Source organism: Tachysurus vachellii, chromosome 3, assembly GCF_030014155.1.
Source record: "Tachysurus vachellii isolate PV-2020 chromosome 3, HZAU_Pvac_v1, whole genome shotgun sequence".
NCBI classification, from domain to species: domain Eukaryota; kingdom Metazoa; phylum Chordata; class Actinopteri; order Siluriformes; family Bagridae; genus Tachysurus; species Tachysurus vachellii.
This window is the reverse complement of record NC_083462.1, coordinates 25,614,289-25,627,868: the sequence shown is the minus strand read 5'-3', so window position 1 is coordinate 25,627,868 and position 13,580 is coordinate 25,614,289. Positions and strand designations below refer to the sequence as shown.

The 13,580-nt window shown below is 38.6% G+C and overlaps 1 protein-coding gene across 1 annotated transcript in view; it reads right to left on the bottom strand.

Moving 5' to 3' along the window:
- Positions 1 to 4,909: 4,909 nt before the first annotated feature.
- The window catches only part of lrfn2b (leucine rich repeat and fibronectin type III domain containing 2b), a 119,093-nt gene continuing 110,422 nt past the window's right edge, over positions 4,910 to 13,580 (bottom strand). Inside the window, exon 5 of the mRNA XM_060866452.1 lies at positions 4,910 to 8,683. Coding sequence (XP_060722435.1) covers positions 7,756 to 8,683 — 928 coding nt within the window. The 3' untranslated portion in view covers positions 4,910 to 7,755. The remainder of the gene's footprint in view (positions 8,684 to 13,580) is intronic.

Sequence of the window (13,580 nt, the reverse complement as noted above, 5' to 3'; positions counted from 1 at the left end):
CAATAGGAATAACACAGGCACATGTTACAAAGTGTTAACAAAGTAATATCACTTTCAAAGATTAGGGTGATGGGGTCTTACAGTAAGGGGAATAGTATTCAGGCACATTTGTTTTTGTTATTCAGTATACACCCATACAATAATAATACATATCATATCAATGCATATCATTATTTCAGGTTTACACACATAATGTCTTTTAGAATGACATAAATATGAGCAAAATATCTATTCTTTAGCATAAAAAATGCCATGTTTAACTAAACAGGAAAAAAGGAAAAAAATCATACACAGTCATATACAGATATAAAGATACAATTATTAATAATCTTAAAATTAAATGAAAAAAACTAAGGCTTAGCGAAGAGCTCATCCGGTTGATGGGGCTTGAATCCTAATGTCCCGATCAACAACCCAGAACCCAGAACCACTTGAGCTTCTATTATTACTAATGATAAGCAAGGTAAGAGAGAAACCAGCCAGCAATCAAAAGTGTTGCAGTATGTGCTGAAAGCAATAGAAAAAACAGTGAGTCAAAGAATTATAATGTAATATACCACAATAATATCCAGAATAAAACTGTATTTGTTTATGCTTATGACATATTCTTGGTTTGTTTTTACAAATAATCACAAGACACTGTGTGGCAACATCTAATGTATATATGCAATACAAGAATAACACGTAAAAACAAAAAAAAAACTAAAAGCTAAAAATATCCTCTCACTGTAACATGTGTGTTTCATGTCATATGTTGAATTCTAGGTAATGTCAATGTATTGCACTTTCTCCACCTTTTAATGATGGTCTTTACAATTTCATCCATGGTTCATCCAATGTCTTGGAAATTCCTTTGTAACTCTCTCCTGATCAACACCTTTTAACAATAAGATCCAGTACAGGCTTTGTACGATCTTCGTGGTCCATGACTTCAGCAGTTAGTTAAAGCCAAGATGATGGCAAGAAAATCATACAGAAACAGCTGATCTTGATCTGGAGTTAATGAGAATCACTTTATTGAAGACGACTGTATGATTCTGAGTGTGAATGTGAGCACAGTCACATGCTTCATTATCAAAGAGTGTGCACATACTGTACAGTATATGAGATTATGTTATTGTACTTTTTTCTTTTTCTTATGTTTTGTTTTCCCCTTAAATTTTGTTGATTGCTTTATGAGTTTAAAGGTAGAAATTGATTTATCTTGTTTTAATTTTCACACCACAGAAACCTACAATTTGAAGGATTTACTTTTTATAACCACTGTACATAGATTTTTTGATTGGGTGAGAGCTGTGAATATCAGTAGATAACTATCTACTAGGCAATCCATCTAAATATAAGTCTTGCTAATCAAAATAGCGATAAAACTTGTATAAGATTATAAGTAGTTTGGCTGGTACAGGATGTTCAGGGAGGGAGTATCATTGATTAGTATATTTTTTTCACTTTTCAATCACGTTTTTCCTTCTCACACATTTCTTCAAAGCTGCTGAACATGATCTATTCTTTTCTAAAAGGCACTGAAATATACATATGCATAGACATATACTGTAAGTAGACATGAGAGTGGACAAATCTGAATGTAAATACAACACCTTTAGAAACTATGTAGATAAAAGATATAAAGGACACAATGTAGACATCACCATGGATTTGCAAGACCTTTACTTCGATTAGCATTATAATGATATTGGAGTGTATATTGGACTCTTAGTACTTCAGCTTCACTAAGCATCCCTGATAAAATCATCAAATCTTAGCAAATGTATCGATGTATTATTTAGTTTTTTCTCCAGGACCAGGAAGAAAGATCTGTGTGTTTTCCTCCGGTGTTGTTTTTTTCTTTACTCCAATTTCTCAAAATAACTCTGACTGCAAAGTTTAAAGAGCTTGATTTTTCTGTCTCTCTGGCAATTTTCAAAGCAGCATCCTGCTCGCTGCACAGGAGCTTGTTTACTAATAGTACTTTTTCACCACCCAATGTGGCACGGCTCAGCAAATTCCCCATAATCCCCTGTGTTGTTGCTATTTCCAGCATCAAGTGAGCCATGCCATGCTTAAGTACCCATGCTGAATTTGATTACCATTTTCACTCAGGTACGGTGCTGGCCTAGCCATGACATATGGACATAGCTAAAAATAGTGCAGACCATCGATTGATCTGATGCACAGACATCCAGATTAATGTATCTGCCTTATGTTTCTTTACTGGCACAAACTCTTCAGTAGAAGGTGAGAATAATGTTTACTTTCACTTTTTCAAGTGTCCTTTTTTGGGTGGATTTAAGAGACCTGCAATTTATTAATACAGAAAAACACATTTCAACCAAACCTTTACAATATTTATTTATTTTACCCATAGTAATGTTTATCACATTCTCTGATTTCTATCACTATTTAGCCTATTGAGCTTAATTTTTTGTATTGTGATTCAAGTAAAATCTGAAATCTTCTTGTTAGGGCAAATCTGAATTGAGTCATATTAGGGTATAAGTACTTCACCCAGCTCAATGATAAAATGTTGCTCTACCGAACAGAAAAATGTGAACTTAAATTCCAACACTGCCAAGCTGTTATGTCTCGGCCCTTGAGAAAAGTGAGATAAATATCTTATAAAAAAAATCACTCTGGATAAGGGTGTAACTGCTGTAAATATATTTAGTGCTCATAGCCTCAGAAAAGATTTGACTGCCGTGTGTGTATGTGTGTGTGTATGTATGTGTGTGTGTTTAATGTTGTCTTGTAAGACAGGATTGGCATGCTTGTTTGAGTGTGTCTCACATCCCATTTAAAATAAACTTATTGCCTGACGTTTAAGACTTCACATGAGAAATGCACATGCATTTTATCATCAAATAAGAGATGCCTGGTTTCATTTCCAAATAAATTATTTGAATTTCTAGTAGCTTAATATTTTACTACTCATACTTAGTACCTTGTATCTGTAAGCACCAAATAACCTCTATACAAAAAGCTCATATTTTTATAGGTAGAATTATTTGATGAAAATGACATGTAGTCCACTCTAAAGGTTTGAGAAAACTAGTGGAAATGCTTCTATTTTATATTCTTTCCTAATTTAATGCAACAATTTTTAATTACAAATGATATCATTGACAAAACCTCGAGTAAATATCAGAGCTTAGGATTTGCTTTGTACCATTTTTGTACAGTATAAACGTGCACTCGAGCTGACACACACTCCATCTGCATATGCATAAACGTATGATCCATTTTAGGTAAAATCATTCGGAGTGTTGTCCGAACAAATTAAATAATATAAGAGATTATGCATGAGAAAAATACTTACAATTTAAGTTACTCATGACAATTGTGAAAAGGTGCAAGCAGTGTTTCACTGACTTACCTGCTTTCACGGCAGTTTTCTGATATAGAGAAATGTTACACACCAAATACCATAAAACAAAAAATATGATCTGACTTTCAAACTGAGTTACTTAATATTTAAATATGATCAGATATTTAGTATATATTTACTTAGATACAAGACCATCAAATCGCATACAATTGTAGATGTAAAATTATTCTCTGCTGTTCACTGTCAAAAACTAAACAAATAAACAAACAAATGCTTTAAAGAAGCATAGAAATAATCCTCAAAATATTTTATAATCATATAAGTACTTTTATTTATAGATTTATTTATTCAACTGTATAATTTAGTTCCAAAACATTAGTCAATGAAATGACAGGACGGAAAGAAAGGATTTATGTAATATATTTTTGTAGCAAAAACAAAATGTGATCTGATTGATCAAGGAAACAGTCTCACAGGTAGCAAGACTTGTATCAATACTGCAACATAACACAGTGAATATACCCTTCTTTAGATATTGTGTCACATAAGAGTAAAATGGTACTGTACAATTTTCTTTTTACACACGCTCACCTATGTGTAGAAAAAACTCACAATTTTTATAGTATCAAGCAGCCAGTGTGAATTATGTGTGAATGACTGTGTAATTGTGTGATTAGTGGATGATAAAAACTGCTAGTTCTCCTAAAGTGGAGAGAAGTCTACATATGAATTCAACAAGAAAACAAAACACCATTGCATCCCAATCGTGCACAGAATTTGAACCCTACCACACTGGGAAAAAGGGCACTGCTGTCATCATGGTCTCTGTGAATTCTGGATCTATAGAATGTGTGGGGCTGTTTTTTTTTTAAAAGCAGTTCTTAGTAGCATTTTTAAAACTGAATTTACTTGGTTCTATATCCTAAAACATAAGTCAAACTAGTTCCTGAAGGTAAGCCAATGTAACCACCATCCAACAATAGTAAGTGAAAGTAGTTTACAACTAGCATCCCTAGGATCCCAGTGATGAATCACAACATTAATTTCAATCTTCTCAGTAAACTTTCTTAAGCAAATAAAAACAAAAGCCCAAAGTGTGCACCTCCTATTCATATCGGTTTGTGATAGTTTAGATCACAATCTGTTCAATCAGCATCACTTTTTATTATTTTGTTACATTACAATTCTACTCTGTACAGTAAGGCTGATTTATGCCTATAACATTTTCAATTTATTAGGTGTACCTACCTTGATAACAAAGTAAAGCACTGGCAATGGACAGCAATTATAAAAACACAACTGTGTATGCTATATGAATGAAGTTAGAACTAGAGCTACATTCACTACCCAAACATAACTCTAAACTTAAAAAGTCATTTTCTTAATACTTCAGTTTCTGTAACAATCTGCAATCAAGTAAAAACCAATGATCTGCTCTATTGTTTCATATTTGGATTGTACTATACAGTATATACTAATGTTAATGGTAATGTATTTGTTTGAAAGAGATGAAATGCTAAAGTGATTTTAAAAAGCAAATTTGTATGAAATGTTACAAATGGTTAAAATGTGATATGAGTAGATATTCTTACTCCCATTCTTGTATGCAACAATTTTTTTTTACATTCTCATTACATTTCTTTTTTGTTACATTTAACTAATTTTGAATAAATTGGTATGGATCACGTGGTATGGTTTGTAAAATATAGGTTGATCCACCTTGCATGAATTTCATCACAGCACAGATTGCAGTTGACTTCCTGAGGATCTTCACCCAGCCCTGACCATCAGTGAGCTCCTGGAATGTATGTGGTGCTACCTGGTGGTTTTAGATGCTCCAGTGCATAATGTATCAGAGGTTCTCAATTGGATTTGGGTCTAAGGACTGAGTGCCTACACACTTAGGCCACATGAGGCCAGGCATTGTCATGTACCAGGAGGAACCCAGGGCCTATTACATTAGCATAAGTTTTGATAATGGCTCTGAGGATTTCATGCTGTTACTAAACAGTAGTAGATTTCCATTGGCTAGCACATGAGCAACCCTCCAAGGATATTATTCTCCAGACCATCACTGACCCACTGACAAACTAGTCAGGCTGAATGATGGAAGTATATCTTTCCCCTACAGTATCTCCAGACACATCTGTGAACCTGCTCTCATCCGTGAAGAGAACAGGGTGCCATTGTCAGACCTACTGTATCAATTCTGGGCTTCTCTGGCAAATGCCAATCAAGCTGCATGGTGCTGGCCTGTGAGAACAGGTCCCACTAGAGGATGTTGGCCCCTTATGTCACCCTCATTGAGTCTGACAGTTTGATCAGAAATAGGCACCCCAATAGCCTGCTAGAGGTCATTGTGTAGCGCTCTGGCAGTGCTCCTCCTGTTCCTCTTTGCTGGTCCTGCTGCTGGGATGTTGCCCTTCTATGACCCTGTCTAGCTTTCCTCATGTAACAATCTCCCAGTATCTCCACCATTCTCTTGAAATTGTGCTGGGCAACACACCAAACCTCCTTGTGACTGCACAAACAACACCCAAGATATAATGAGGATGACTAGCAAGCAATCGTCTGTGGCCACCGTCTGCAAAACCATTCCCATTTTCAGGTCATTCTGTTGCCTCTTCAGCACACATGTTGTCACGTTTATTTGCAGCAAAGCAGGTAAACCTGATTCCCAATCACTGTTATGCTTCTGGACAGATTGAAGATATATACAGATTTACCCTGATTGACTTGGTGTTATACTTTGATAATTAATATTTCCCTTAGTTTTTTCCAGCAGTGTATAATACTAGATTAATTATTTCCGATGTTGTTTATGGATAATAAGGTTTGTTCGTGATGTAAACGAGCACATGGAAAGGTTTGCAAAATAGCCCCGAAAGTCCACATATGCAAAATGAAGACAAACTACATTGGCATCTTTAACATCCATTTGTAATTGAAGTTGTCTTATCCTCAAACCTAAAAAAATCTAACATCGGTCAACAAACATGAGAAGATTTACGGCAGGGAGAGCATTGTGTTCACACTCTGGTAAGAAAAACATTATGTTTAAGTCATTTGTAATAGGAATAACATGTTACGACAGGAAAATACAGCAAAATATGCAGTGCATACAGTCCTCACTCCTGGGACTAAGAACCATGTCAATAACAGCATAATAAGTTTGGCATGGCATGCTAATTTCTTGGAAGCATTACACAGTTTGTTCTTGCTTTACTCCAATCCAGTGTCTGCCACTTCCAGCTAATTTTGGACTGTGACATTTTCACACATCTATCTGACACATGATTAGATTGAGATGATTTGCCTTGGAGTTATATCTCACTGGCTTGTGAAGGTAACTCTAAAACATTTAATATTACATATACCAAATAATTCAAAAGCAAGATTGTTGTAGTTTTCTCGATTAAAGATTTGTTAGACATATGTAGACTTCTCGGATAGATATGTGTAGCTTTGTTTATATACTGTTTAAGAGAAAATTGTATTTGACAGGACATCACAAAAAATTTATGCACTGTGCCAGGGCTTGCTATGTGTTTCTTGATGTGACTTCCTTAGAGGAACTTAATACTCTTAATGTACATAGGCATTATTTCTTATGGCAATAAGAAAATATCAGGTATTTTCTAGCTCCTAGGGGAACAGAGAAACATTATACTTGCTATGTGACAGAAAATGTTTTGGGACTTTAGACTTTACACTTAATCAGCACTTTGAATTAAATATTTATAAATGTTTCAACAGAAACTTTCAAATTCTGCTCTTTGCACATGATTGGTTTAGGACATGCGTTGGATAAAAAGAAGAGAAAAGGAAGTGATACAAAAAAATGGTATGAAAGTTCTGTGACCTTTTTTTAAACTCTTCCTTTTGAGAAAGAGTGATATGACACCATTGAGATAAAAATATAAAACTTTAACTTCATTCAACTTATAAATATTATTTGTAACACAGATATATTTCTGTACAGACTGAAGTTGCAGTACTATTCATTAGAGAAAGTGTAGGCAGTTTTTTATTCACTGTGATTTAACAGTCATGTATCTGTCCACACTATAATGACCCTGATAAATGGCAGAATCCCAAGGGTATATGACCTAAACTTTCTCAGCAGAGTAACTGCTCAACACATACTCCATGATCTCTCTCTCTCTCTCTCTAACACACACACACACACACACACACACACACACACACACACACACACACACACACACACACACACACAAACAAATGCACTTATTCACCAAAACATAAAGCTTATAACTGCCTGTCCAGTACAGCAAGTTGTATAGTGGATATATGTTTTAATATTGGATGAACAGATATGTAATTCCATGCAGGGGAAAACAGAGGCTTTATTCCCTTGATTTTACTTTGACACAAGGGCAGGGTGTCAGCTTGAATGTGCTGTATACAATCTACACAGTGCTCTCCATCACCCACTCCGAGCTCTCCAGAGTGCCCCTGCTGCTAGCCATGTCATCCTTCAGCAACATACCATTGATGGAGAGGCTACGTTTGGTCCAGACACCACTGATCGATGTTGCAAACTCACCAGCATCAAATGAGTGACTCCGCCTGAACTTGGAGTCTAATGTCCTGCCCAGCAAAGGCTCCTTATCAGTAGGGGGGTCTGCTGATGCCATAGCACGACCAGATTTGGCGTTTCCTGATGGTGCCTGGCCCTTAAGCTCCAGAGAGTTAATGGCCCCCAACAGATGGTCCAGATTTCCTCGCGGTTTGAGTGACGCTGACCTCAAGATGTTGGCCAAAGCACTGTTGGGGCTACAGGAGTGCAAAGCATTCTCAGAACCAGCAGATGAGGAGGATGAAGATGATGAAAGGGAACTCATACTACTCTGAAGAGAGCCACATTTAAACTCCACCACCTCATCTCGTAGACTTACCTTGGGTTTGGCTTTGAGTTTAGCTTTGGAAATTGAAGGAGGCAAAAAGACTCCATTCTGCCCCAGACACCCATCATTGGGCTGCGAATAGGTATCACCAATGTCACTTAACTTGCTAACAGGAAGCTCAGTCCCATCAGCAGTCATTGACCCACCTTCCCCAGCCTTGTAGCGCACCATTAGGATGACGATGAACACAAGTAAAGTAGCCACAATCACACCTCCCACCACCAGGATCATGGTGCCACCCAACAGCTGCCCATGCAGAGAATGACACTGTGGATACTCATCTCTGGTGAAGAACTCAACACAACCCACAATGCTAGTGGCTGTGAGTGTAGTAGCTGAGTCATCCCAGGCTGCCAAGATGCACAAATCGTAGCGGGTTCCAGAGACCAAGTTGTTCACTAGGAATGCCTTACTGGAAGCAGGGATCATCCTTTAAAAAAAGAAACATGATTTTCAAACCAAGTACAATAATACATGCTGTCAAAAAGAGTTTTATATTAGCATGCAAGGATGCAAAGCACTGCTGCATTAACTATGCAAAGAGGTCTTTATATTTCAATTAACACATAAATGGAATTTCAAATGAATATACAATAGCGTTAAAATAATATCTTTAAAAGGCTGCCTTAAACAGCTCTGGAAATTTAAATTACTGTCATTTTTATCTTTGTGAGGAGGAAAAAAATCTCAGAATAGAGGAATATTTGACAAGAACACTCACTCACTCACTCATTTTCTACCACTTATCCGAACTACCTCGGGTCACGGGGAACCTGTGCCTATCTCAGGCGTCATCGGGCATCAAGGTAGGATACACCCTGGACGGAGTGCCAACCCATCGCAGGGCACACACACACTCTCATTCACTCATGCAATCACACACTATGGGCAATTTTTCCAGAGATGCCAATCAACCTACCATGCATGTCTTTGAACCAGGGGAGGAAACCGGAGTACCCGGAGGAAACCCCCGAGACACGGGGAGAACATGCAAACTCCACACACACAAGGCGGAGGCGGGAATCGAACCGCCAGCCCTGGAGGTGTGAGGCGAACGTGCTAACCACTAAGCCACCGTGCCCCCCTATTTGACAAGATGTTTTTGTTAAAATGTTTTTGCTATGTCAGTGCTTTAATGTGTTAATATGTTCCGTGTTAATATGATCTGTGGTGATTATGCAGGATGCATCTGAAAAACATGAGGTGGTGACATGTAATGTGTCTAAATTGAATTTAGATTCGCCTGAAGAGGAAGTTAGTGTTGTTTGTTCTAAGCTAGATGAGCACTTTCTTACTTCAGGCTGCAGGCCACCTCTATGTAGGCGGCTGCCATTTTTCCCAGACCTCCATGCTGAGGTGTCGAGGTCTTGGGGGAAATCCCTTTTCAGCACGTCTTTTTTCCCCTGCCATGTCTGACTTTTTGGCCATTATAGAGATTGAAAGTCATGGGTATAAGGCGATGCCTGGGATTGAAGAGACTCTTGCGAGCTGTCTCTCTCCTTTGTTGCCCAGATTGAGGAAGCCTACGCTTCCATCCAAGCCTTGTAGAGCTACTTCAGCCCTTGTACTGTAAGTAAGGCCTATATGGCAGAGGCCAAGCAGGTGCGGTACTGCACACCATGGCAGTTTTGCAGGAGACTAGGCTGACCTGCTGAAAGAGCTCGACGGTGGAGAGGGTTGGACCCTCAGGCGGTAGCTGAGCTCCGCTGAGCAAACGGCCCGCTCCATAGTCCATTCAATGGCTTCGTTGGTTGCCACGGAAAGGCACCTGTGGCTAAACTTAACAGGTATTAATGATAAGGATAAGACCTTTCACCTGGACACTCCAATTTCACCTCAGGACTTGTTTGGTACTTGTTTGGACTTGTCTGAATACTGTCGTCCACAGGCAACAGGAGGTGAAACGCCAGCTGGTGCAGTTCAGGGAGTTTATCCCTCACTGCGGCGAGCAGCCTGGGCCATCTTACAGCCGCCACCAACCCCCTCCTAGCACACTCAGAGCAGCAAAAAGGGCAATCGTGGTGGCCCGTGTCCCCCCGTCTAAGACTAGGGAGGCCAGTCAGCGTGCCCAGGCCCAGACCCATCAGGCGAGAGGGGCCTTAGGTCCGTCATATGATGCCCGAGGGCTGGGGCTCCTAGGAGCATCTTTTCAGGTAGGCTTCCACTACTGCTCTCCCTGCCGCCTCCAGCATTTCGGGGAGCAGTAGGGTTTGTGCTTGCTCTTCTTCCTTGATCTGTGCCCTGGGTTAGCACCTGCCAGTGGGCTGTTTCAGGGCACCTGGGAGACACCACCCTGGTTGATACCACTTACAGACACTCAGGCAGCATGGGAACTTCTGCCATGTGTGTCTCTGTGGGTCCTGGATACCTTAGAAAAAGGTTACAGGCTCCAGTTCACCTCCTGTCTTCTGCGTTTTCAGAGTGTGTTGCCCACAATCGTTGGCAAACACCAAGCGGTGTTTCTCCAAGAGGAACTTCTCCTGGCTCGGGTGGCTCCCATCTTCTCAGAAATAAAAGGGAATCATCCTCGCAGACATCCCCTTATGTTCATAAGGGTTACGAACCGTGGGCTTCATACCCTTCTTATGTGTGAAATGACCCCGATTTCTGGCCTTGGTAATCAGTAATCACTTCGTCACGTGTCCTAACGAGCCATTAAATTGCCGTGTTTGCACACAGAGCTTCAGAAACAATTTCCTCACAGAAGCATTCCCATAGTGTCAGCCCTAACACAGCGTCTCATTCCCTTCTCAGGGAACCGGGATACATACGTATTTGTTACATAAACGATTATTGCACTAAAATCAGCTGGTATTTGTAATTGTTCATGATTCCCTTTACCTTGGTAAATGCCCCAGTTCCTGCTGAAGAAAAACGGACCTAAAGCATGATGCTGCATCCACAATGCTGCACTGTGGGCATGCCATTAATTTGAGGTGATTTAGTTAAGCTTGAATTATTTTTTTTAAAGGCTTCCAACTAGCCACCCTATCCCATAGCTTGTCACATATTCCTTTTATACTTTTTGGAGGGATGTCCTATTCATGATGAATTTATTTGTTGATGTTCTTTACAGAGTTCTAGGGTACACCTAATGTTTTGGACCCCTCTTCTGATTGATGGCTTTCAAATAGTGAGATACTTATGAAACCAGGTAATTTAAATTTTTCTGTTAAAATGTTTCTGATCATTTCAGCTTAATTTTTATATATTTCAATTTCACATTGAGGGGGAACGATCTCACATGATTTCTCGATCTCACATGAGTGTACTCAATATCAGATTTGATACTTGGTTAATTACCAATCCATTACTAGTGTGTTGGATGCCATTCTATGTACATCACCCTTCTACTCACTAATACGTACACACATTAGAGCTATATACGATAATTCCTGGCTTCTGGTGATTAAATAGATAGGCTACATTCAGAATTTCCTGAATGTCTCTGGCTCGGGCTCCCCTGCATGGATTACACATTGATTTGTCCAGCAGTTAATTCAGTTTAATTCAAAACCTCAGACAAATTGGAAACCTGGTGGGACATGTTTGGTTCCGCTTATCATACTAGTATGGAAAATAAGTGATAGTTTAGATGAAGTGAAGAAATAGCAGGGCTCCAGCAATGAAAGGCAATTTTGGAAGATCAAGATTTTGGGTTTTCAGAGACTGCATGAGGCCCTAACATTATTAACAAAGAGCAAAAAACACAGCTAGCAGGAAACAGCTCATATAACAGTGAGCAAATATTGGACCACTCTTCCTCTAAGAACTTTATAGCCTCTGCAGCACCTTTGACACCTTTTAAGTTTAATAAAACTTACCCACCAATAAACAAATCGTTCTCTTTACACTCCTTTTTTCCTGCGTCTTTCTCCTTCTCTAATCATCAAACCATTTTGTGGCACAATTTTACTTCCTTATTTCTCATTAGGTGCTTCCAGTTTCAGACATAGCTGCTTATTACACTGGCCAGACTCCTTCTGGAGTAACGTCATTCAAATATACTCCTGCTGCATTGATTCCTCTATGGCAAGCAGACCTGATTGTCTTTATGCATACAAAAATAGTAAACGGGCCTGGATGAGGAACAGAGAGAATAGAAAGCATTCAGTGTGAAATAAATGGGACTTGACATTTGTCTGGTCTGGCAGATAAGCTGACCTCAAATGCAGCACAAACATCACTTGTCAATAGCACTAATTGATGGATGGATGCATTATAAAGAAATAAGGATTTATGGAAAAGCAGAGTAGACTGCCTTAAGAGGCTGCCAGATTGTGTGTAATGGGTTAACCAAACCAAATAACATATATCAGAATGATAAACATCACAACATAGCAACAGATATTTTCAAGAAATAGAATAAATTCATAAAGTTAATGGGAGAAGGTCATTTATTCCTGAGGTCTGAGGAACCATACACCTTGTAATTTAATGTCCTCCCAACAGTAAATACCCAGAACATAAGCTGCTAGTATTGTTTTCAGGGAATAACACTTGAAATTCTTGCTTGTATGACAGTCATGCTGTATCATGCTACGTCTGAGTTTAATAAAATGACATGATGAGCTGTCTTTGTTTACTGTCAATCAAAAATGGGCTTTAATAAAGCAGACAGACCCAGAGCAATGAATAGCCAATGAGCAAAGTTCCCTAGACAGCATTGTGATATACTGTATATCACAAAAGGAGACAGACAAGCACACTAAATCGCGCAGTGAGGTGAATTGTTATTGACAATGAAGGATAAAAAAGATCATAGATGTCTTATGGCAATCAAGGTAAAACATTACTATGGTTTTCCATATAACATCTCACTTCCCATCTATAGTCTACTTATATCTGCCTGCCCTATGGCAGTATGCTAGATGTAGTATGTTCCCTACTTAGCAATGTTGTGTTCTAATGACCTCAACATTATACAAATGCAATTTACATTACTGTGCAATCTGCTTTATTTACATTCTCTAAATATTTACCATCACTTATTCATTCCATCCATCTATATATCATCTGTATATCCATTTATCCATCCATCCTTCTATCTATCCATCCATCCATCCATCCATCCACAACAACAGTGTTAGTTGGAAACAATGACAACACCTACTAACAATGCCTATATATTATACACAGTAAAATACACCTACATTATATAATTATATGCCAATTTCAACACATAAATATATAATGCCCTATGAAAAAAGTGCAGATTCCTAGGCAATGGACTTAGCAGAAGGGAGTGAGCTGTCACACATTTCTACAGATACTAATGGATAAATGATTTAAATGCCATTAAGTAATGGGATTTTTTCTCTGCTTGG